Source organism: Kogia breviceps, chromosome 2 (assembly GCF_026419965.1).
Source record: "Kogia breviceps isolate mKogBre1 chromosome 2, mKogBre1 haplotype 1, whole genome shotgun sequence".
Lineage (NCBI taxonomy): Eukaryota > Metazoa > Chordata > Mammalia > Artiodactyla > Physeteridae > Kogia > Kogia breviceps.
Genome location: NC_081311.1, coordinates 135544391 through 135571785, shown reverse-complemented (window position 1 = coordinate 135571785; position 27395 = coordinate 135544391). Strand labels below are relative to the sequence as shown.

The following is a 27395-nucleotide window of genomic DNA, read 5'->3' as shown; positions in this document are numbered from 1 at the left end:
TGGGTGAACCCCCAGAACATTTGTAGTAATTTAAATCCCTGAAAGTGAGAAAATTGTGAGCTTACATCAAAGGAAAAAAAAAAAAAAAAAAAAGACTGCCTTTGGAGGCCGTTTTAGGAAGAAGAAAGGACTGCCTTGATGGAAGCCCTCTATGTGATTCTGCAGAGCTGGCACGGAAGCCTTTGTTCATTCCCTCAGGAGGTCCCACAGAACCAGGCTGGAGCGTATATACTCAGAATCCCAATACAGCCCTGAGTTTTGATAAAGATTATTGTACCCTTTAGCTTCTGAATATATATAGAAAAGCTTAAGATAAATAAAATTTCTTTATTAAAAAGCCAAAATTATATAAAATAGAGACTATTCCCCCCCCCCCAAATTCCAGGATGGCTTTCCTGAATCATCTTTAGGGTTCAGGATGAAAGAAGAAACAAGATAACTGGGCTGGCGTAACAGTGCAGGGTGTCTAGGACTCTTCTGCTATTGTTTGTAAGGGTTGGGAATTGGCAAGAGGAAGCTCCAGAGAGGAATGGAAAAATGAGGCTGACAGACTTCCTGTGGAATCTCAGGAAAAGCCAGAGAAGGAGACCATTGCTTTTGTGGAGAGAAGGAGACAGGAAGAGTCACTTCACTTGAGGTTGCTCTAAAAATGGAAAGGAAGAGTGTTAGAAAAAGTAATGGTAGGAGAAAAAAGCCAAGACAACAGCCACCTATATGAGAAATCTGAGGCTCAAAAGTGGGAATCAGAAGGGAGGGCGAGAGACAATCAGTGACCGCACACCATCACAATATCTGACGGCTGAAGGCTCTGCTGGGCAGGGATGTCAAAGAACAAATACATGAAACATCATACAAAAGCCTGGTTATGTCAAAAGACTTGGGCATGGAGCCTCTTCAGAAAAGTGAGGGACAAGTGGATTTAAAGACAGTAAGTCTGGGGCTTCCCTGGTGGCGCAGTGGTTGAGAATCCGCCTGCCGATGCAGGGGACACGGGTTCGTGCCCCGGTCTGGGAAGGTCCCACATGCCGCGGAGCAGCTGGGCCCGTGAGCCATGGCCGCTGGGCCTGCGCATCCGGAGCCTGTGCTCTGCAACGGGAGAGGCCACGGCAGTGAGAGGCCCGCATATCACAAAAAAAAAAAAAAATAAAAAAAAAAAAAAAAAAATAAAGACAGTAAGTCTGGGCTGGAGGAGAAGAAAGTGGGATGTACAGGTGTAGATTAGCATAGAGACTGGTAGTTCTTTCACCAATATCTTGACTTTTTCTCTGCTAATATTTTCAAGCTAGTCATCCAGCCTCCCTGGCAGTTAAGTGGGGTCATGAAGTGACTAGGTTCTGACCCATGGGTATGAGTAAAAATCATATGTGCAATTTCCGGGTCTTGTTTTTAAGAGAAGTGTCTTTCTCCCCACCATTCTTTTCTTACCCCCTACCCACGAGTGAGAATGTGAACATGGTGCCAGGAGACCAAATAGCCAACCTGGAAGTTGTATGTGAAGTATCAAAGGTCAACAAGATAGAAGTAACCTGAGTTCCCACAACCAGGGAGCTGCCATACGGGCAGTGGGCTCCTTATGCTTAGACCCTTATGTTTAGAGATAAACTTTATTTTCTTTAAGCTACATAATAACCTTAATCATAAGCTATACTCTATAATATAGCTAAAGTGGCTATTATTTTGTTACATCAGCCAAACTAATACATAGAAACTAAAGTAAAGCTATTTAAATATATGCCTCTCTTTCGTATACTATTTTTTAAATACATATTTTGATTCTTACAAAAATATACAGACCCAGAACTAACCCATCAAGAATCTATAAAGCCAGATGAGAATTAAGGAGGTTTAGCTGGATAATAACATGGTGGAAAATACACGTATGAAAGAAGGGAAATAGGCTACTAGAATTAAAAATATTGATTTGCAAAAAAAAAAGAACTTTTTGAATTCAATTTGAGACATACTCTCATTTCTGACTACCACAGTAACTTCAGAAATTATTTTTCAATGTGGAAAATATGGCAGAAATATATACTGTAAGATGCCTATTAGAAAGGAGACATTTCAGAATACAATAGAAAGACCAGCACAAAGAGGGAAGTTCTACCTGCCCTTTAAGATCTGTAAGAGTAGGGGAACATGTTAAATGATCTGAAGAAAATTCCCTACGTGGTAAAGCTGATGTCTCCAAAGAGCAAAATAAACATTTGAATCCCCTGTGAGAACATTTGATAGCACACCTAGGTAGAAATATCAAATGAGAAGTCAAAATAAGAAGAGGCAAGGAGTAAATGAGGCTAAGGCAATAGGGGAAGCAAGATAAATCCTGTGTGTGTGTGTGTGTGTGTGTGTGTGTGTGTGTGTGTGTGTGTGTGCGCGCGCGCGCACTTTCAAGCATGCATAAAGACAAAGTATGTTGAGACTATTTAAAATAGATTAATTTTTTCAATGGTACAAACTATTTAGAACAAGATAGAGAATTTGATCAGAACATATGTTACATTCTCTTTAATAAAGAAATATTATTTTCAACTAAATAAAAACAAAACAGCTCAAATATCCCCTCATCTGTAAGACCTTCATCGTCCATACCCCTTTCAACAGAAAATATTCTGCTCTGTTGCTGCTTCACACACTTTTCCTTACTTTTACTGACTCATTTTATGCTCTACTGAAAACTGCTTGCATCTTCTTTTCCCATCACTAAAACTGGGAGTTCCTTGTGGGCCAAACCATGTTTTATTTCCTAGTGTCTTCCATTCTTAGCATATCGAATAAAAGAATATTTGAGGACAATTTTTCCTGCTGGGAGGAAAGTGAGATGAAAAGCCAGAAAAGAGCTGGCATCAATGGTACTTCAAAAAAAGGATTGAAGAAGGCAAGCAGAACACAAATAAAAATATTTTGGTAGGACGCCTGCAGTAAAAGCTGCCAAGAACAGCTGTGGTTGGAAAAGACTCAGCATAACACCCAGGACTACAATGATCCACAATTGCTTACCAAGGATCGGTATTTGTTTAGTTTGGCTTCTGATTTCCAGCTTAAGATGTATCATAATGGGACCATACCCTTATGTTCTTTCAAACACTGGGGAAATAAAGTAAGAAAACTGAGGTTACTATATAGTGGTCATTGCTCTCCTAAAAGTGTAAGTTTTTGAAGAAAAGCAGACTAGAAAGAGGTCAGCTAAAGAACTGATCATTACATATATTATACTATATATGTAATATATATATAATTATATATAATACAATTATAATTATATAATATATAATCATTATAAATCACTATATATGAATCATTTATATATATATGTATATATATATCACATACACATATGAAAGAGAAGATAAAATTAAGGGATGGTAAACAAAGCTTGAGGCCATTTAAGCCATAGGCAACATTGACATTTTGTTGTAGAAAAGGTATTATAATGGAATATCCTTCAGGTCAACTCCTTCTATGAAAATATGTGAGCATTCACTGAATGAAAAAGCACCTTACAAATACCAAATGTAAGATATCAGACACCACATTTATGGGATACCAATATTACCCACCGTGAGCATATATCACAGAATATAATGGAAAATGAGTCACAATTTATCAAGGGTGTGCTTGCAGTATTTTGCAAATTCTATAGCAATATTTAAATAAAAGTCTTTTCTGCTTTATTACCCTTCTAAACAATTCTTAAAATAAACATTTATGTAGTATTGATTTGAACAGAGTAATCTATTCGGAAGCGACAGAGGCAACTATGCGATACTAATAAGTGCTGAATGGTCTACCTTATCAACCCCATTGGACATACCCTTATTTCTGAATAAATCATATTTGAGGATCTAGAATAATGGTTTTTCAATGTTTTCAATCTGAGGCTCCCTTTTAATATCAATATTACCATTCCCCACATTATCTTTTAATTGGGAAATACACACCAAAAAAGCCACTTTGGACTTGTAATCAGTTTAAGTGAATATATTTTATTTAACTACAACAGGATAGATTTCAAAAAAAAAAAGAAAAGAAAATTAAAAATATTTATTAACTTTACAAGATTTCATTCATTTTTCTTTTTTTGAACAGTAGATGACCAGATATCTTAGATAATTTTTAGAAGGTTATAAGCTCTGGCTGGATCAAATTGATCAAAAAGAAAAACTAAAAGTTTAAAGTGCTTATATGCTTTATCCAATAACATTTATAGAAAACAATGTATCAAGTAATTATTAACTAAATACAAAGCTGCTTTAATTCTACTTTTAAAAAATTTTGCAATTAAATATTTTTGCTTAGGTGATATATAAAATCTCTAAAAATAAGAGAAGAAAAAAGGTTGCATTTCCTGTGGGTGCCCACTTCAGATACATGCCCTTCGTCTGAGAATTTTTCTTTGATTTCCAAGCCTTGCTCTTACTAAGCATCTACTCCTCCAACCAGAGTAGTAAGTTTAGTCTTATTAATAATCAAATGAATGACTTCACTAGTAAGTTTGAAAGAATTCTTTAAATTCTTTTTCCTTGGAACTTCTAAGTCCTTCTGACTTAGGTGGTTGTGTAAGCAATTCAGTACCTTCATCAGATTGAGCGAGTAGGGAAACAGCACAGGTCAAAATTACCTACACCAACATATTTGCCAGTGAATAAACTCTAGGATACAAGGCAAGCATTTCTGAGCCTCCAACTCTCCTCTTTTTGATAATGCTTTACATTGTGTGTTAGAACTTTATAACTGATTTTTAAAAAAAACTTATTGGGGTATAGTTGCTTCACAGTGTTGTGCTACTTTCTACTGTACAGCAAAGTGAATCAGCCATTATGTATACACATATCCACTCCCTTCTGGATTCCATCTAGGTCACCACAGAGTATTGGGTAGAGTTCCCCGTGCTATACAGCTGGCTCTCACTAGTTATCTATTCCATACATAGCAGTGTATACATGTCAATCTCAATCTCCCAATCCATATCATGCCCCCTTTCCCCCACTTGGTGTCCATAAGTTTGTTGTCTACATCTGTGTCTCTGTTTCTGCTTTGTAAGAAAGCAGGAATAGAGACAGGTTCATTTGCACCATTTTTCTAGATTTCACATATATGCATTAATATATGATATTTGTTTTTCTCTTTCTGACTTACTCCATTCTATATGAGAGTCTCTAGGTCCATCCGTGTCTCTACAAATGACCCAATTTCGTTCCTTTTAATGGCTGAGTAATATTGCACTGTGTATATGTACCACATCTTCTTTATCCATTCCTCTGTTGATGGACATTTAGGTTGCTTCCATATCCTGGCTTTTTAAAATAGTGCTGCAGTGAACACTGGGGTGCATGAGTCTTTTTGAATTATGGTTTTCTCAGGGTATATGCCTAGTAGTGGGGTTGTTGGGTCATATTGTAGTTCTATTTTTATTTTTTTAAGGAACCTCCATACTGTTCTCCAGAGTGGCTGTATCAATTTACATTCCCACCAACAGTGCAAGAGGGTTCCCTTTTTTCCACACCTTCTCCAGTATTTACTGTTTGTAGATATTTTGATGATGGCCCTTCTGACTGGTGTAAGGTGGATACTTCATAGTAGTTTTGATTTGCATTTCTCTAATAATTAGTGGTGTTGAGCATCTTTTCATGTGTGTATATCTTCCTTGGAGAAATGTCTATTTAGGTATTCTGTCCATTTTTCGATTGGGTTGTTTGTTTATTTGATATTGAGCTGCATGATGTTTGTATATTTTGGAGATTAATCCCTTGTCAGTTGCTTTGTTTGCAAATATTTTCTCCCATTCTGAGGGCTGTCTTTTCGTCTTGTCTATGGTTTCCTTTGCTGTGCAAAAGCTTTTAAGTTTCATTAGGTCCCATCTGTTTCTTTTTCTTTTTCTTTTCATTACTCTGGGAGGTGGGTCAAAAAAGATCTTGCTGTGATTTATGTCAAAGAGTGTTCTGCCTATGTTTTCCTCTAAGAGTTTTTTTTGTTTGTTTGTTTGTTTGTTTGTGGTTTTTTTTGTGGTACGCGTGCCTCTCTCACTGCTGTGGGCTCTCCCGTTGCGGAGCAATGGACGCGCAGGCTCAGCGGCCATGGCTCATGGGCCCAGCCGCTCCGCGGCATGTGGGATCCTCCTGGCCTGGGGCACGAACCCGTGTCCCTTGCATCGGCAAGCGGACTCTCAACCACTGCACCACCAGGGAAGCCCCCTCTAAGAGTTTTATACTGTCCGGTCTTAAATTTAGGTCTTTAATCCATTTTGAGTTTATTTTCGTGTATGGAGTTAGGGAGTGTTCTAATTTCATTCTTTTACATGTAGCTGTTCAGTTTTCCCAGCACCACTTATTGAAGAGACTGTCTTTTCTCCATTGTATATTCTTGCCTCCTTTGTCATAGATTAGGTGACCATAGGTGTGCAGGTTTATCTCTGGGCTTTTATCCTGTTCCACTGATCTATATTTCTGTTTTTGTGCCAGTACCATACTGTCTTGACTACTGCAGCTTTGTAGTATAGTCTGAAGTCAGGGAGCCTGATTCCTCCAGCTCTATTTTTCTGTCTCAGAAAATTTAATTTGTATGTTTCCATACAAATTAAAACATTTTTGTTCTTCTAATTCTGTGAAAAATGCCATTGGTAATTTGATAGGGATTGCACTGAATCTGTAGATTACTTTGGGTAGTATAGTCATTTTCACAATAGTGATTCTTCCAATCCTAGAACATGGTATATCTCTCCATCTGTTGTGTCATCTTTGATTTCTTTCATCAGTATCTTATAGTTTTCTCAGTACAGGTCTTTTGCCTCCTTAGGTAGGTTTATTCCTAGGTATTTTATTCTTTTTGTTGCAATGGTAAATGGGATTGTTTCCTTAATTTCTCTTCCTGATCTTTTGTTGTTAGTGTATAGGAATGCAAGAGATTTCTGTGCATTAATTTAGTATCCTGAAACTTTACCAAATTCATTGATTAACTCTAGTAGTTTTCTGGTGGCATCTTTAGGATTTTCTATGTATAGTATCATGTCATCTGCAAACAGTGACAGTTTTACTTCTTTTCCAATTTGGATTCCTTTTATTTCTTTTTCTTCTCTGACTGCCATGGCTAGGACTTCCAAAACTATGTTGAATAACAGTGGCAAGAGTGGACATCCTTGTCTTGTTCCTGATCTTAGAGGAAATGCTTTCAGTTTTTCACCATTGAGAATGATGTTTGCTGTGGGTTTGTCATATATGGCCTTTATTATGTTGAGGTAGTTTCCCTCTCTGCCCACTTTCTGGAGAGTTTTTATCATAAATGAGTGTTGAATTTTGTCAAAAGCTTTTTCTGCATCTATTGAGATGATCATATGGTTTTTAAAAGATATGTTCTCTCAGTGTTTTTGACACTTTCTTGATTTTGCCAGCAGCTATGAGGTATACTATGGGGGGTAAATCACATGTGGCCCCAACCAACTAACTCATCAAGAAGCACTATTTACTTCCTAGGCTCACTCCTAATGTAATGAAATATTTTGTGGTAGCAAAAAGGATCAGTTTTAATTTTCAGATTGTGTGAATCTGACTTGAAAGGAGTTTAGGTAAGTAGAAAAAAAATACCTCGTAATTTTTCACTTCACAACTAAGTAAGTGGAAAATTAGGACACAGAAGAGGTTCTTTTCCTACAATCCCTCATCTACTCTGCATTCTTTTAGGAATACTTTTAGGTAAAATTATAAATTAGAAGAGCTTTGGCTCTAGTTCTCTTTTTGTTGCTCTTTTGCTTGATTTCATTGGAGCTCTTCTTTAATTCAGATATGTAGAACACTACTGGGGCCCCACAAACCTTCTATTAGAAACCAAGTCACTCACTATGCTGGCTGTGATTGACAGCTTTATGGCTTTAAAGCCCTGATATTAACCATCCCCAAAGAAAGAACGTGAAGGGTGGGTCTAAATGAAAAAGAATGTGTTTCTAACATATTACAGCACTTTTGAACAGCCTCCCAAACTCATACCACACAAATAACAACATTCATAAGGATAATCCACCATAATCCTACTATATACTTCTTTTTCCACCTCTAATACATTACCAAATCATTCTTTAAGCCCCACTCAAAATTTGGTTCTCTTAATAAACCTTTTATAATTAACCTCAGAGCATTTTCCATCCCTGTGAAGGCTATTATTTCTAGCACTCCATAATCCTTCCACATATATAATTTTCTCTGCATGGGCTATAGACAGGGGAAAGAGGTGAATGGATAGCAAACATGTCCTGATTCTGGCTTCACAATTATATGAAATGGTGTAATCTGTGTAAATATCAATTTGTTTAGTTCTTGGTTCATACTGTCTTTCCACTGCTATTGCCCCTAAATAACAAAGGTGCCTAACTTTGTGAATTTCAGAGTCCAATTAAATGAAAGAACTGTTTGGATGTTGTTAGTAAATATTCGCTAACATTGATGACAATGAGAGCTATGTTAATAAGATAACACACTTCAATTTCCAAGAGGGGAAAAAAGACACTCTTAGTTTTTCAAGCATCTGCTTAAAGATAGCATAGCAAATGACCTGTCACCACTGTACTGAAAACTCACAGATGGAACATTTTTGTTGGTATATCATATGTGACTATGATCTGTGTACAAAGATCACTGAGCACCACACACTTTGAACTGTGTTTTTCTGTTGCTGTGGAACATTTTCATTTATTTGTCCTCTAGCCCATTTCTGCAGAATTGGAAAATAGACAGTGTATCTATCTGATCAGAATTGGGGGTAGCCTGTGTCAGTGGAGAAGAAGGAAAAGCTGATGCAGTTGTCAGTCTGGTACTTTGTACCTGATATTCACACTCAAATTCTAACTGAGCTAACTGACCACAAATCAGACAAAAGCTTACAGCATAAAAAGACCTGAAATGGTTGAGAAACATAAGAGAAAAGCCAGATTATTCTTTTTTAATATCTATAAATTATCATCCAAATTATTTTTTTCATTTTAGTGTAATGAGTGGCTTTCCCCTCTATTTCTTACAGCTTTAATAATTTGTAATGAGTCAATATTTATGAAAATTAACAAAATACCATTTTCTCAGTTAAGAAACACTAAAATTTTATACTCAGGGCATTCAAAAGGATAAAGGAAAAGTGCAAAAAAATTTTTAAATGCACAAAAAGCTGCTGGGTTTAACAATAATCATAGAGCTAAGCAAGTAGTTAACAACTGGCTCTCCACAAAAATACATTTATTTATATAAAGAAGCATAGCCCATGATTTACAAATAATAAAATATAAATATTCTTTATTGTAATTCTATTTAACCAATTGATTCTCACAGAAACAATTATTAATTGACTTTTGCCTAATTTTTGTATCTATCACTAACTTCTGGTTGCAGTTGATAGATGAGTGTAGTTAGATATGAATACTGATTGATATTTTCATTTAAGTAAATGGGTAAAAGGAAAATGAAATATCAAAAACATGTTGAAACTTCATTCATCAATGACATGAATGACTTCTCTCCTAAGTAGAATAGTAATTTTTGATGACTAGAAGAATATTTATTCAGGTTTTTGTGCTATTCACAATGTAAAAGGTACAGAAATGATATAATTTTAATTTGCATTTTTCACATTTTTTCCATCGCTTTTCCATTGCACAATCTACAAAACAATAAATGGATAGCCCTGATGTGTGGTATTTGCCAATTTCTGTGGAGTAAATAACCCCACCATGGCTGGCAAGTAAATATAATTTTATTTCAATATAATATTTATGGGAATAACTCAAAGTACAAAGTAAACATACAAGCAAAAGCAAAACAGCTCTTATGATAGCCATCAAAACAATGAAAAACAGTATTGTTAGAATTTCACTGTTTTGATGATTATGGTGACATTTTTAAGATTATTTAAAAATCAAAATGGAGTTAACTATGATTCAGGCATCCAAAATGGAGCCGGGTTACCACTGTAGATGTGGTTTCAGACACTTTACCGTATCACTGAGAACTTAAATTTTCTCTAAACTGTATCAAACTGAAGGACACCACCAGCCATTTTCAAAACAATAACTGCTAGCAGCTGCTAGCTGCAACCTTGTAGTTTCAAAGTCCCACCGCCACCTTTGCAACTATGTAATCATTTCAGACCCCAAACCAATCCTTGCTTAACAAGCACCCTTAGTTCTTGCCAGCTCCAATCCTAATTATTGACAAACAACTTATTGAACCTTGTAGCTTTTTTGCCTTTGTAAGCCTTCCGCATTTTGTAGTCCTAGCAAACACAATTCAAGTGCTTCTTAAATCTGTTGTCTCCCAGGCTGCAGTCTTAACAAAGCCCAAATAAATTCCTCTTTATTTCAATCAGGTCTCCGTTTCTGAAATTTTGGTTAACAGTTACAAGCAATATTTTCACCCATATGTCCTCAAAACTTTGGACAAATGAATGCAGGTTATATAGTACTCTGACATACACTCCTTTACACATGCATAGTTCTATTATTCAAGAATTCTAAGGTAATTGATTTTGCTACTCTATACAAAACACAATTTTGAAAATTGGAGAACTAAATGATTACCAAGAATAACCACAAAAATAATATTTAAAAATTCTTTGCATGTGGCAAATTTGTATTTAATATTTTGGCAAGCATCTGGTGGTTTTTTTTAAAGTATTACATAGACAATATAAAGGTAGTCTTTATTAAAAGCAAGGGCATATATGATAAATTATAAATGTTTTTAGTTTTTAGGCAATACTAATAAAAGCTGTATAATGAAGACTTTCTTGAATTAATGATTTTATTTTATACTTAGAAAGTTAAATCACACCCACATAGATTTCTGCAAGGGTTAAATTCAAGCCTAGATTAAGAAGCAAATCAGAGAAGAAAAAGATTTCATTGAGCAGGTCCTTTGAGGCTTCCATAGAAAGGGAAAGGTGCATGGTTAAGAGTGCAGGCACTGGAAGGAAAGCTGGCCAGGGTTTGAATGTGGTTCTGCCACTTATTAAAAATAGGACCCTTAAAAAAGTCACTAACCTTCTCTGAGTTCCAGTTCCTTCATGTGAAAAATTAGGATTAAAAGTAATAGGCATTAACTGTATTAATGCATGTAAAGTATAGCAGTAAACATCATTTTTTAAAATCTCACATTTCTTCTACCATTTGAAAGGAAACTCACACTTCTTGTGAGGTTGCAATGGATTCTGCCTCTTAACTGGAAACTTTAAGAGATGCTAACTGGAACAGTAGCAATTGGTTTTTTAATACATATTCTTGGGCTTCCCTGGTGGCGCAGTGGTTGAGAATCCGCCTGCCGATGCAGGAGACACGGGTTCGTGCCCTGGTCCGGGAAGATCCCACATGCCGCGGAGCAACTAAGCCCGTGAGCCATGGCCGCTAGGCCTGCGTGTCCGGAGCCTGTGCTCCGCAACGGGAGAGACCACAACAGTGAGAGGCCCGCATACCGCATATTCTTATTTATTACTTGTTTGCTTTCTGTGCTGCGGGCCTGAGCCAAGCACACGCCTCCACCCTATGATGCTTTTCCTGCTTACTACCCTTTTCCTTTCCTAATCCCATATTCTGAGTATATAAGTATACATTTTCAGTGCAATCGACTGCATTATCTTCTTTCTCCCTCCCTTCCTCTCCCCTCCTTCCTTCCCTCTCTGACTTTTAAGCCTCAAGTTACTATTTATTTCTTCTAGTAAATTGTCCTTGATAAATGTTATAGAAAAAATTCCAGAAATACCTGTGCCAACACTTATTTCTCTGTCCTGGTATTTACACAAAAGTCACACTCTCTTGATGTTCTGATGGTATCTAGAATTCAGGAGAATAAGTCCAAAAGACATTAAACACCTGCTGTGACTATTTCCCATAAATCCTGTCCTAAAGTGCACTCATAAAAGCTCTCACGTTTCCATTAAGATGGTCTACAAGAGAGCTCTGCAAATGGCTGATGCTAATGAGCTCATAGATATTTTTAAAGCCTGATGTGGTCAATCAAAGGGGAGGCAGCTGACAAGACACCCTCTTCTCTGCAGCTCTGAAGCACTTCCCGTGGGGAAGTGGGCCTGGCTGGGAGGTGCCACAATGCCCAGCCTCACACCCTCAGTCATAACAATGTCAGCAACTCTTCTTCCCTGTTCCTTTTACTCTAAAAAGAAAATGCCATTCAGAAAAAGACTAAGTGCTTCAGCTTCAGAAAAACCTAAGAGGGCAAAATTCTGACTATCTGCCCTGCAATTTAAACACAAAGGAAAGAGTTAGTCAGCCAATATATCTTATTACTTTGAACCCAACCCATGTAATATTTACTGAGTGTCTCTCATTTGAAATGGAATCTATGTGCTATTTTATTAATTAGCAGTAGATTATACTATATTTCCTAAACAGTTAGGAGATGTTTTATTATGGGAAACAATATGATATAATAATACAGAAGTACAGGTTACATAGTCACACTGATATAAAGACTAAAAGCTGGCCCCACTTCATATTAGCTTTGTGATTCTGGGCGGCTACTTAAAATCAGCATCAGATGCTTCACAGGTTATGCTAATTAAGATAACAAACATAAAATGTAAGTGCAGTCCCTCGCACTGAATGTTTAATGAAAGTTCAATAAATGGCAGTTAGTACTGCTATGACTATTCTGAACGCTTATGACTTTTTAGAACTAATGCCAGCAAGAGTGGAGAGTATACTTTGGAAATTCTCACTTCCAGAGCTGTTGTGTTGAATCTCATGATATCCTCTGAATAATGTTCCAATGCCTAGGCCAGGAGTAGCAAACAGGTAGTTAGTAAACTGAATACAGCCTCAAGAAGAATTTCATTGGATTAGACAGGTTTATTGTTACCATTAAGTCTAACTCCTTTTAGGGAGGTATACTCTAGATCTGCCATACCTTCATGTCATACACCTGGATGCTTTCTCACAGTTCTATGACTTGCCTGGTTCTGAAGATATTTGGATTTGCATCTCTAATCTAGATCTTTTCCAGACTTCTCTCCCAGCCTACCAAAACCACAGCTATCATATGCCTCCTTTCCTCTGGAAAGCTATTCTCTGCATAGTTATTCCAAAATAACTTAATAAAATTTGTGTTGTCCCTCATTGGAACCATTATCATCATCATAGCTAACACTTCTTGGGCACTTACTAAATATCAAGTACAATGTAAAGCATTTTGCCTATATCGCCCATTTAAGCCACCATTAAACTTATAATGTAGGTACTATTTTTTGTTGGTATTTATAGATGAGGAAACTAAATATCAGAGATATTACATTACTTACCCCTGAGAAGACGATCTTTGATGAGAATATAAGCAATTTGAGTATAGACATTACATTTTTAACTACTAGATAGACTAGATAGGTCACCTATATGTGGATTTTAATAGACATTCCAAAGGAATCATCCCAAAGCGATTACATTAATGGTGGGAATTCCAATCATGTGGTAGAAGATATTTTAGGACAGAAAAGCCTCTTAAAATATACTGCCTAAATGCCTGTACATTCTGTTGACAAGTAGGGTTGACCCTACCAATATTAAAACACAATTAGCACATAAATGAGACAAATGTACATATTTAGTTTTATAAATAACATTCCATGGCTTCAAATGACTATGCATTTTAAACATACTCCAGATAAATCATTCCTTCCAATGCATCATTCTTTTGCAGCTTTCTTTAGAAATTTTTAGTTAGAATATTCCTTTGTGGTAATGAGATGTTCCGGAGTGTTCACTTATACATCTCAGATAAAGACAGCTTTGAAGATAATTTTTAAAGTCGTAAGTACATGCATAATCTATTTATTCTCCAATATTTCACTGTCAACAGAACAACATACACAACTCCTTATTATAACCATCATCACTTAATTTTACTCAGTCCTTATGAAACTGTCTTTTTCAACCCTCAGAATGGGAGAAAATATTTGCAAATGAAGCAACTGACAAAGGATTAATATCCAAAATTTATAAGCAACTCATGCAGCTCAATAACAAAAAAACAAACAACCCAATCCAAAAATGGGCAGAAGAACTAAATAGACATTTCTCCAAAGAAGATATACAGATAGCCAACAAACACATGAAAGAATGCTCAACATCATTAATCATTAGAGAAATGCAAATCAAAACTACAATGAGATATCATCTCACACCAGCCAGATTGGCCATCATCAAAAACTCTAGAAACAATAAATGCTGGAGAGGGTGTGGAGAAAAGGGAACACTCTTGCACTGTTGGTGGGAATGTAAAATGATACAGCCACTATGGAGAACAGTATGGAGGTTCCTTAAAAAACTACAAATAGAACTACCATATGACCCAGCAATCCCACTACTGGGCATATACCCTTAGAAAACCATAATTCAAAAAGAGTCATGTACCAAAATGTTTATTGCAGCTCTATTTACGATAGCCAGGACATGGAAGCAACCTAAGTGTCCATCAACAGATGAACGGATAAGGAAGATGTGGCACATATATACAATGGAATATTACTCAGCCATAAAAAGAAATGAAACTGAGTTATTTGTAATGAGGTGGATAGACCTGGAATCTGTCATACAGAGTGAAGTAAGTCAGAAGGATAAAAACTAATACCGTATGCTAACACATATATATGGAATCTAAAAAAAAAAAAAAAATCATGAAGAGATTAGTGGTAGGATGGGAATAAAACACAGACCTATTAGGGCATGGACTTGAGGATATGGGGAGGGGGAAGGGTAAGCTGTGACGATGTGAGAGAGTGGCAGGGACATATACACACTACCAAATGTAAATTAGATAGCTAGTGGGAAGCTGCAGCATAGCACAGGGAGTTCACCTCTGTGCTTTGTGACCACCTAGAGGGGTGGGATAGGGAGGGTGGGAGGGAGAGTGACACAAGAGGGAAGAGTTATGGGAACATATGTATATGTATAACTGATTCACTTTGTTGTAAAGAAGAAACTAACACACTATTGTAAAACAGTTATACTCAAATAAAGATGTTAAAAAAAAAAAAAAAGAAACTGTCTTTTTTACAGTTCTAATGTACTATTCTTTGAGTGCATTATCTGTTTAATCAAGACAGCCCAAAATGTCATCAATTAAAATAACTCACGATTGCCTTCTTTTTGGGGGGTGGAATCTACAAACTAAAAGCACCAGATGGAATATTCTATTGGACTTGTATATAGGTACACTAATAGTACACAAGCATAAACACTGAAAACACAAAGATGTCCTCAAATACAATACTATAAATAACTCAAGCGAAAAAGACTATCAGAGGCATATTATATTTGGAGGGAAAAAGGATTACCTGAATCTTATGCAATTTAAAATACCTTAAAATCAATCTATTTTCACATTTTTCAAATGAAAAAACATGATATAATCATGGTCAGAGCTACTTGTAACAGAACTAAAACTAGATTGTGGATATTCTGGCTCCTCGGTTGTGACTTTTTCAGTTACAACAAATCGAAGGAATTCGCAGTAGAGTCTCATTCTCACAAATTCACCTGATGCACTAGGGAAAGCAAAATCATAGCAAACCTAAATATTTTTCTTTTACAATAGCTCCCAAACACAAGCAGCTACTTCACTGATAATCAAATAAAGAAACAATGTTCTATATTAACACCACAGAAGAGGCAAAAATGTTATGTGGGATTTACTGTATATACAGTATAACAGAGTATAGTGTATTTTATAAGTACAAGAAGCAAATTTCAATGGTGATTTTTCTAGATATCGCTGTGCAGCCTGGAGCCTGACATCTGGAGAAGAGATGGCTCCCTACATTTCAGGACATAGGCAGTGAAGGTATGTGAAAGGATTTCAGGAAAAAATTTGACAACGTCACTTGACTATCATTGTGGACAAGAGGAAGGCTCTGAATGTATATATTAAATTTAGTTTTACTTAACGACCAAATTTGGCCTGGAAGTTTCTAATGTGCTGCAAGGCTCTTTTGCCTTTTCCTATTAGGAATACAATGGTAAACAAAACAGATACACAAAGTAAACATATACACTATAAAATAATTGCAAATTGTGGTATGTGCTATGAAAGAAAAAACAGAGTGCTGAGAAAGAAAATAATGGGGATGGGGATAGTGGGGTGATCCGTAGACTTTTATCCCAAGTGAAAGATACGTAAAACTTGCTAAAAATTATAAAATATTTGTAACTTCCAGATGTAACGTACTTACTACCCATATTTAATGGATGTTAATATTTTGCATACTTATTTTAGATTGCTCCTTTTAAAATATAAGTGAAAGTGAGAAAGTACAGCTAAAGCAGCCACCACCCCTTCTTTTATCCTTTCTCTCTAGAGGAACCAGTCCTCACATTGTTGTGTATCAGCCCTTACTATGTATATTTTTACTTCCATAAAATAGAGTGTTGTCTGTGTGTTTTAATTATGTAAGTACTGTCTTATTTGCAACTTATGTATTTCACTCAACAGTATATATATATATATATATATATATATATATATATATATATACACACACGTATGTTGTATATATATATATATATATATATATATATACACACACACGTATGTTGTATACATATATATAAACCTGACTCTTCAGTTCAATTTGTTATCCAATATTTATTAAGTGCCTACTAGATACTGGGCATACAAAGGCTGAGTTCCTGCCTTTGATGAGCTTACACTCATTCCTTTAAAACTCATTTTGACAGCCCTGCTTAAAGGTGGAATGTAAGGACATGCAGATAAGGACAAACAGGAAGGTAGCATTCACAGTGAAGGCAAGGTGATCTGTTGAATATGAGGTAGGAGGTGGAGGGACTTGATGAGTCTGATGAACACTCTGCTCTTTGAGACAGAAGAGAAAACCACCATGGGCACCTTAGGAGGATATTTTGTGGCAGTTAACAGGCAGCTGAGTTTGAAAACATACAGTTTCGTCATTTTCTCCAAAACTTCCTTAAAGTGTTCGGATGTTTTGAATAAAAAAGAAATATGGAGTGAAGGATATGGGAGGAAAATGGTTGAGTCTAAGTGTCCAAAAAAAAAGCTGAAATAATGGAGCGAATGTAAAGGGTGGAGTGGAAAGATATGTAAAGACAAGACATGGGTGTTTTGTTGGGGGAAAACAGGATGAGGTAAAAAAGTGGGTAGGTGGAGAAAGGAAGTGGAAGGAAAATAGGTTATGATCTGAGTTTGGAACACTGAATTTGATATTTTGGTGATAGAGCTGTACTAGTTTATAGAACTATCCTGGGTGAAGCTGTGGACGGAAGCAGCTATATGGAGTGGAGGTAAAGGACATGAATGGAATGGAAGACTCCAGAATAGAGGTGGTCAAGGAAACATGAGGCTAATGGTTCAATGAGCCATCACATGGCTACTGATGTCATGGTTTGGTGGGCAATACTGGGATGGAGAGAAGTTAGAAAACCATTGCCAAAGGATTTGAATGTTGGTGAAATACTGGGAGATTCAGGCAAAGAGGATGAGTATCATGAGAGACGTGGTAAAGTCTTCATGGAGAAAGAAATATTTGATATGAGCCTTGCAGCAGGTACAGAACTTTATAGTTAGAGATTGAGAGGCAGAGTAGAAGACATTTCAACCTGAAGGATGGTCTAAGTAAGGTCAGAGGAGGCAGCAATGGTTGACTATTTCTGATTTATCATACTGGATCTCTCAGATGAAATGATCTGAAAACAATTCCACTGTATCAGCCAATGGCTTTTATAGTACATTCAAGTGAGTAGTTTCCAAATGGACCACTAACTCGTATCTATTTCCTCCACTCATAATTATCCCAACTACTTAAACTCCCACATTTCCACTAAACTAAACTTAATACTTAATGACTCAACTGGTCCATGTCTGGTGTTCAGATAGGGACATGACCTAGAATAATAGATCTGCAACTGGTTCCAGGTCTGATCTCACAAGGCCAGGCTATCTGGTTCTTTTACAATATAAGGAGCTGCAGAGAGTCAGAGTCTGGAGATGTCTTAATTTAATAGCTTATCAGAGGTGCCTTGACCTACGCTGCTTATCTTTTCCCACTTGGTGTCTGCTCTAACTTAAGATGCTATTTTGATCCTTGTTCTTAGAACCATATTATTACAAGGTAGTAAGGAGCTTTTGAGGGTCATGTGGTCCTAAGTCCTGCTCAAAGACTTCCCTAAAATTTCTATGTTCAGTTTCTGCCTTAACACTCCTCCATTGTTTGAAAAATCATTGATCTAGGGATAGATCGCTATGTTTGTCTTTGCTATAGTAAGTTCTCAAATTAATACCACAATGCTGAGTAGACATGATCTGTCACTGTATCTCTGAGTTGTATTTATTACTTGTAGTCTATCATTTTGACATGTCTGAAAGCACCTACCACAGAGACTGTAACATAAGATACACTATATTTGTCAAAACTGAATCTAGATTTTCAATGCATTTTAACTGCTTGGTAAAGAGAATAGATATGTTTCAGTCATACTTCCACCACAAAGTTTCATGTCAAGATCTGACTTCTTTTGATTTTTTATCTCTAATCCCACTATGAAATGTGCAGTCATTGCGAGGGAAATGACATTGGAGGAAGACTGTGACTTGGGTACACATGGCAGTGTATTTATGCCCTGTGTATTCAGAGAGAAAAGAGAGGGAAGTAAGAAAGAAAGGAAGGAAGGAGGGAAGAAAACAGATTAAAATCTCAGCCATTGGATAAATTAATAATATATCTCTGAATGTTAATTTCTACTTTTATAAAGTGGGTACAATAATGGCTCCTAATCACACAACAACTTTAGGATATCAAATGAACCCAAGAATGTGAAAGTGTAAATTAGAAACTCTTATCCCTATATAAAACATCCACTACCTGTTTTCATGTGCAATTTAGAATACCTATCATTTTGCCTTTTGATATTTCTACTTCCTAAATACTATATATTTATCTGCAGAAACACTCTGTTTCAGGAAAAATGTGTTCCTTTCATCACACAGCTTCTCATTACTCGTGTGAAGTGCCAGGAACCTTGAGAGGGCAGAAAAAGAAAATCATTCCAGCTTCTTTGTAGCTCTCCTTTTGACAGCACTCAAGTACAGGCTGATTTGGCTATAGAGCCACAGGGATTTGATGAAACAAAGCGTTCCACAGCAATACAGAATCCAGCTACTTCTATCTCAAGGGAAGTATAAGATATGACCTTGGTTCATTGCTGGTAAGTATGCCAGTTGCCTAGCAAAACTCAAAAGTCCAAGGTAAAAGCCATATGCCTTTACTGATTTATATTTCAAAGCTTTTAATATCATAATGTGCTGCAAGTTGAATAACTTATAGAAAGCTTAGAATAGATGGAATTTTCTACTACCATAGCTGCTGACTTGTGCCACACAGTTTTATCAATTCCTATATTTGCAATGATAACAAAATGTTGTTATACAATATGTTAATGCTTATAAAGCACTGAGTGCATCTGACATTTTAAACTTGAAAGATGAGCTCATGATGAGTGAGATTTAAATAACTGTATCTTAAAAGATCTCAGTGTGAAGCTAAATTTGGTTTTCTAATACTATACAAATTTGATAGTCATAAAAATCCTTTTTTACTCTAAGGTAACTACTTTCTTTCTTGAAAGGAGAAAAATATATTAAAGAAATAAAATTCATCAATAACAATATTTCTAAAAATGTATGTTCATAGATTCATATGCAGATAAGATCACTGTACTTTAGCTGAAAAAATAAATAAAACATTTTATAAAAATTTGTGCATCAATTTGGGGCTAGCAAATAATCTGAAATACATGTCTAGAAACAAGAAATCTTTTAAACTATTTCTTTTACATTGGTTAACATGTTCAGGTCTTTTATACAGCAAATATTTGAGAGAGAATTTTTGTTTTTTTATTTTTGGGGTTTTTTTTCTCTCACTTTTTCTTTCTCTCCTTCTCCATAATGTGAATATGGTGAACTAAACAGGCTATTAAATCAAAAAGGCACTTTTTATTAAATCAATCATTTAATTATCTTTAAAAATCATGAAAAGTCTCCACCAGATTTCATTTAATACAAAGTTAAATCAGCAATCTCATAAACTAACCATTGCCAACTACCACTGATAATAAATGATGAGCTGAAAATTTCAGTAAATTCTTGGGCATCACAAAATATGTCTATTTTCTTCAACAGGAAAAATAACATCTGTTGGACATAACTCATAAAAACCCTTTACTAGTTAGCTGAAGTACTGCATGATTTAGCTGATCATGACATTTGCTTACATAAACACAATCAGAACTACAGTTATCATTTTAGTTTAAGTTTAAAATTTCTTTGTTGTGGGATGTATAAATATTAACTGAAATAAAAATTAATAAATATTAAAATTAATCTATCATTCTAATACTTCAACAAATCAAATCATTTTCAGTTTTTAAAGCACCTTACCATTCTTTGAAATTATGATACAGAGACATTCCCTAACAGGATAGGTAAAATTTTGTGTTCTGCTTTTCTTAACATTATCTCCTGTCTTCACACCTATCATGTAAATGAATTAATTGTATAAGATACCATAACTTAATGCATCATTTCCCCACTCTTAAACATGTTACCTTCCTCTTCCCTGCTCCAGTTCCCATTTTTTGTTATTTCCCTCAACTACCAACATTTTCAGTTATGCATTTTTCCCCATGTTTTTGATGTTGCCCCCTTCAGATAAATTCTCTGAAGTACAGACTTATAGATATGAATATCATTATGGCTCTTATATTTCCAAAGTACTAAACAGACACTTTTATAAATTTCATTGCCATCAACAGCAATATGGATGTATGCAAAATTTGTACTGCGACCTTCACCAGCACTTAGGTGGTTAGTATTTTCTGTTGGAGGGAGGAACACTAACTTCAAGGAGATGAAATTTCCATGATTTCATACTAATGAAATCTCATTAGTATTATTTTAATCCGTGTTGTTATTACTACTGGTGTTAAATGCTTCAAAATATTTGCTAATCATATTTCCTATCATGTAGATTATATTTGGGGATGTGTATCTTAATTTATATAAAATTTTATGTGTTTTTTTATTCGTTATTCAGACAGTAACGCTTTACCATATTAACTGCAAATATTTTTTTTCCAATATAGATTCTTTTACTTTTACTTTGGGTTTTTGGGGGGATCAGGTATGTTTAATATTTTTATATAAATATGTTAAGTATTTTGCAATGTAACTTTTTTATGTTACTTCAACACTCAGATAACAATCCTACCAAATATGAAACTTCCCCCGTGATTTGATTTTTTTAAATATTTGTCTACTTAATCCATCTGAAATGTATTTTGGCAATGTTGTGATATGTGTATCTAAATTTTTCCTTTTCAAACTCTAATACCAAAATCATTTATTAAATACTCCTCTTTCCCATTGTTTTATAATGCCCTATTCATATACATATATGTGTATATATATATATAGTTCTTATCTATACTATGATGAGATTTTTCTCTATTTTCCTAGCTCTAACATGGTACCAAAAATGTTAAACTATATAATTTTCTACTATTATTTGATATCTGGAGTGGCTTTTCAACATTTATGGCTTCTAAAAAATATCCCTTTGTTCCCATTAGCTTATTTTTCCAAATGGATTTTTATTATTCCATCACCTTCTAAGAAAATCCAGTTGAGGGTTTTATTGAGATTATCCTTTTATATTCATAAATTAATGTGGAAAGCTTTAACAGATTTACCTTTATATCCAGAAACATAATCTGTCTCTCCATTAATTCCAGTATTCTTTTCTAACTCACAATAAATCCCATTTTAAAGATATGTCCAATATTACATAACTAAAGGGCGGAATGAGATAATGAAAAAGGTGAAGCCTATGGGGTGGAACACATAAATATATGGACATATATATATGTGTGTGTGTATATATGTATGTCTAGGCTTTAATCCTGTGTGATCTTGGGCAAGATGTTTAGCCTCTTTGATCCTCAGTCATTTCCTCTGTTAATTGAAGGTAATGGTACTTCCAGGATTGCTATAAAGAGTAGGAATAATGTATATAAAACTACTGAATCACAGCATGTACCCAGTAAATGTTAGCTATGAGAATAATTTTTAATATAACATGTGCTTAGTACTTGACATTTTATAAAGTTCCTTCATATGTATTATCTCACTTGCTCTTTGATCTTCACAGAACCCTGTCAGATGATGATGTTGTCGTTATTATCACTGTTAATATTAAGGCCAAATAGGTAAACATATATCTTCTTTTGAATCAAAACACAAGCTCATGTCACATCATAATGATATATGTAAACGTATTTGAAGATCACCTACATCACACAATAACCTTGTCCCTGAATATCTGATCATTTTTTTCTATTATAATAAGTGTAGTTGCCCTTTCATTATATTTTCTATTAATTTTGCTTGCTTAAAGGAATGCTGTTGATTTTGTATGTTTGTTTCGTGTTCAATAGTTTTACTGAGTTCCTTATTACCTCTTAAAAATATGGTTAATTCTCTTGGTTTTCTGCGTTGTCACATTTCCAAAATAAATTTTATGTTATGGAATCACATATTAATCAAATCAGCTACTTAACTGAAAAATAAAAAAACTAAGACTAGTTATCTATCATGATATCTTGATATATTAAAATCTTCCTTTTGTAAATATAAATTCAAGATTATTTAGCTATTAATAGTCAGTTTCCTTTAGCTTGTAGATTGTATTTCCTTACAAAATCTTCCTGTCAGTCCTTCAAACCTCACCTTCTCTGACAGGAAGGAGTGATGTTACAGTGTGGCGGAAAAAGGAAAAAGAGAAAGCATACACCTTTTTTTTCTTTGTGGGCTTTAAATATTATTCTTAAGGATAAGAGAATAAAGGGATGAGTGGAAAAGAGGTCTAAACAGCACTCGCACACTTGGGAGAGTTTTGCTGCTTTTTCATTTCTTTTTTGCGGTACGCAGGCCTCTCCTCTCACCGTTGTGGCCTCTCCTGTTGTAGAGCACAGGCTCCGGACGCGCAGGCGCAGCAGCCATGGCTCACGGGCCCAGCCGCTCTGTGGGATCTTCCCGGACCGGGGCACGAGCCCGTGTCCCCTGCATCGGCAGGCGGACTCTCAACCACTGCGCCACGAGGGAAGCCCGTGCTTTTTCATTTCTTAACGCATGGTTGGCTATGCTCTTTCCCACTGAACCTAGACCTTCCACTGCCAGATAACATCCTTCCCACTTTTTTTTCCTTCTAGAATATCATTTCAGCTACGTGAGGATACATTTTTTTTGTGCCTGGACTTATCTTTCCCCATCTACTGTTGGAGTAGGGTGCTTCCTTTGGAAAGTAATAATAATAAAATGTCATTTTTTCCATTGAATCAGTTGGTTAACACTATGAAATAATCCACTCCTAAAAGCATTCTAAATAAAGGAACCCACTGACGCCTCAGAAATATTTCATTTTTACTTAATCATGTTTTGTTTTTAGCTCAATTGTAAAAACCAAAACAAACTCGTAATAAAAGTTAAAAAATGACCAAGATGATACAATTATTTTCACTGTAGAAGCAGACAGTCAGTTTCAGGTATAGTTTCCATACTCACGGGGAAAATGATTAGAAGTGGATGGATTGACACTGTCCCCACTGTCAGCACTTTCACTGCTGGAAACTTCATCATCTGATTCCCGCACAGAGGAGCAGGGGGAGGAACCGTCAACTTCTTCAAACTTCCTCTTTAAAATTCCACTCATCGCTGCAGCGCTGTCACATGTACCTGTAGCAGGAACGGGAGCAACGAAGCATTGAAACATCTGACCGCTGGATGTGCAGCCAAGGTCTCCGGAGTCATTTTTATGTGGCTTTTTATACATGAGCTGAGCTTTCCCTTGAAAGGATCACTAAGCAGTTTTTTAAAAAACATTTTCAAATTAACAAAAATTAAATTAAATATGAGCATTTGACCGTTTGCTTACCAAAATGTATCAACTTTTTTAGACATAGTTCATTTTAATGCAATACCTTTATTCCTTTTTGTTGGCAAATTGAGAAAATCCACCTAAGTCCATAAAATTCTGTATCGAAAATAAATGCCAATGTTCCCCAAAGTCCTAAATGATTGCTGGAAGGAACACATGTAAATACACAAAAACTTCATACTCAAGTTTTAAAATGTAAGAAACCGAAATAGCTGAGCACTATATGAAATCAGGTCTAAATTTTAGGTAGTTTCCATGGAAATATTACAATAAGGTGAAGCATGTCCCTATGACACCTGGTTGCTGAAGCTGTTGCTACTGTTTCGGAAACCTCCTAAGGCTAGTTAGTTGGGACGTAGCACTAGTTGGGTGGGAAGAGTCGAGGTGTGGGGAGTGGGTTCGGTTCTCCTAAATCCTTTCTCTAGGATGAATGGGTTTTCCCCTCTCCTTGAGCTGCCCTTTCTCCACCTTCCCAATTTACCTTGACATATACATAGTCAGCTGAAGGGCATAAACTTTCCTTGCAGTGTAAGAGTATTTTCAGGAATAACTTATATATAAATTAGCTTAGATATATGTGATGGTCTTACATTGTTAAATTAATTTAACTTAGCTGAAAGTATTGCTTAATTGACTCCATGCATTCTATCTTCCATCTCATTATGTCAGCTGATTTTAACTCTCTTTTGAGCTCTTAGTTACATTATCTAGGCACTGCCCTCAGAAATCTCTGTAATAACCCCTTCTCTATGCAGATCACAGAGCAGGCAGCCTGACCAGATCCCCTTAGCTGGGCCAGATTTCCAAATTTTAATTCAGTAGTTTTCAAAGTCGGCTACTGGGGTTAGCAGCATAAGTATCACCTGGGAGGGAAATGCAAATTCTCAAGCCTCATTCCAGATCTACTGAATCAGAAACTCCCAGAGGGTAGGGCCTAGGACTCTGCTTTATGAAGCCCTCCAGGTGATTCTGATACATCCTCAAATTGGAGGGCCATTTGTCTAATTTCCAGTCTGTTCTCCAGTAGCTCCTTCCTTGGACTTTTTTCCTTCCTTGGACTTTTCTCCTTCCTTGGACTTTTCCTTCCTTGGCTGTGTCCACACACCAGCTCTACAGAGTTACATAACTCAGCACTCAATTCCTAGTCAAAATCTTCTTCTTGGTCCATCACTGGTGTGAATTCTATAAGCACAGTACTAGATGTCTCTTAAGTATCATTAATTTCAACTTACTCTACTCATCTTTTCACGTGTTTAGTAACTGGTATGCATATGCTTGCCTCCTTGGGTGGAGTAGGGGATAGAAAAAGGAGTAGAATGTGTTACCTGCTCCCAAGGAGCAAGCATCCACTATGCTGGGCTGCATGGAATTGAGAATAACCTGCAAATTCATGTTCTACTGCCTTGTTTTACTAATTTATGTCTTTTTCATGACTTATATTAACAATAGAGATAACTGATAGCAATAACAAGATACTACACTGTCTATTCTTTTGAGAATAAAATCTCTACTCTGACTGATTTTACCACTATTCAGATTAGCTTATTATTTTCTCCATCTTAAAGAGTGTGAAATGCATAAGATGTTCATGCATATCTGAGAGGGTAGAGAGAAAAACAGATATTTTAAGTTCCTGAAATAAAAGTAGGACAGGAGATAAGTTTTAAAATTGTTCACTTCAAACAAGAGGCAAAGTAATTCATGAGGGAGAGACACCAAGACACAAAATAATACAAAATGGAAACCCATGTTTAAAAAGTACATTTTTATAAGATATTGCAATGGGAACAGTTAAAAACCATGTCCTTAAGCTCCACTTTCCCATCTGACCTCCCCCAGCTTCCTTAAGAAAGGGCAGATTTCTCAAGAATACCCAAATGGACCAAAGGGAACTATATTCAAATATGGCAAAATGTGGTACGTGGTACTCTTCTCTTCCTTTCTCACTTCTTCAAGCATGAGAGGGGAAATTTTTGGAGGGATGATAAGGGAATTCAAAAGTCTCTTTTCCCTTTGTTATTACATTTGTAATGGCAAGACTTGAAGCAATGACGTTGAAGGTTGGCTGTAATTTCTGTCTACATTTTTGAGACTGAAAGAGCCTGAGCTATTCCCAGGTGAAAGGGACAAAGGAACTGACTGTTTAAGGTGGGATTAGTATCTATGCTGGAAATTAAACATTCAAATAATTACACGTGGGCATAACTTTAACTTATACCCATGAAACTGGTTAAGTGCTAAATTGTTTGTGCAGCAACCAAGCGTTAACACCTGTCTAGTTTCACAGCCTTTAAAAAATATTATGTGAGCGTAACAAGGTGTCGTAACGAATTATGAGGGCCAGATGACCTATTGCTTACAAGTATATAAACCTTGATCAAGACCTAACAGTGGAATTGGTAAAGGGAGCATGTGGTTTTCTCCTACAGCATCTATACTAGCTCACTAGGAAAGAAAAGAATACAAGAATGTAGGGGAAAGACCCTGTTAATAAAGGAGTTGTATATACTTGGTTTGCTTGTACCCTGTATTGGTTCTCTCAGAATTTGAGGATGACAATAGGTGGCTAGCTAGGTATAGATGCAAGTGAGCAGAATCAATGCTTGTCCTGTGGCTGCCATAGCTTCTTAAATAGTCATTTAATAATATATTTTTGTTCCCAAAGACGAGGCATAATTCAACTTGGTAGGTATGAAGTCAGTGAAAAAGTGGTCAACATTTCAAATTGGCAAACAGCATCAAAGCTCAAAGAACAGAAGATAAACCTGAACAGGCATTAATTTACATTAAATATGATAAGCTGAGAATCTAAGTCTCGGTATCAGCCATTGAAACACAGCTACCATTTTCCAATTCAAGAAACACACGTTAGTCAAGGGTATCACCATTTCTCATTTGGACTAGGACAACCACATCCTAATTATCCTCTCCCATCCACTACTGTTTGCTTTCAATGGGTTTTCCAGGTTGGAGGCATAATGATAAATTTAAATTGCAAATGTGATCATGTTCATCAGCTTAAAACTCTTCAATGGCTTTGGATTACCTTAGGATAAAGTTCCAAATCCTCAAAATGGCTTATAAAGTCCTTAACAATATACTCTGGCTAACTCTGGCTAACTTCATCTTCTTTTTGAACCATTGGCCTTGTTGCCAGTATTTCAGCGCTAATAATAATTCAGTTTCTCCAACCTGCTTTTTCTCTCTGGACTCTTAAGCCTTTTGATGTATGCATGACTCTTTCCGATCTACTTTTTGATTTCTTTTCCCACAGCACTTACCACCTCCTAAATCCATATTATTTATTTATGTATTTTTAAGTTCACTAATTATTTTTTATCCCCTGTTGGACGATACCAGGGCAGGGATCTCTGTACTGATGTTCCAAGGGTCTAGAA

General features: G+C 35.9%; 1 protein-coding gene across 5 annotated transcripts in view; it reads right to left on the bottom strand.

Moving 5' to 3' along the window:
• The window catches only part of CSRNP3 (cysteine and serine rich nuclear protein 3), a 188825-nt gene that overhangs the window by 52417 nt on the left and 109013 nt on the right, over positions 1-27395 (bottom strand). For 4 of the 5 annotated variants that reach the window (XM_067026223.1, XM_067026224.1, XM_059052398.2 and 1 more), the window contains one exon: positions 23625-23795. The exons of the other annotated variant lie outside the window; for it this stretch is intronic. In XM_067026223.1, the coding sequence (XP_066882324.1) occupies positions 23625-23772 (148 nt within the window). In that variant the 5' untranslated portion in view covers positions 23773-23795. The remainder of the gene's footprint in view (positions 1-23624; positions 23796-27395) is intronic. 5 annotated transcript variants of the gene reach the window in all.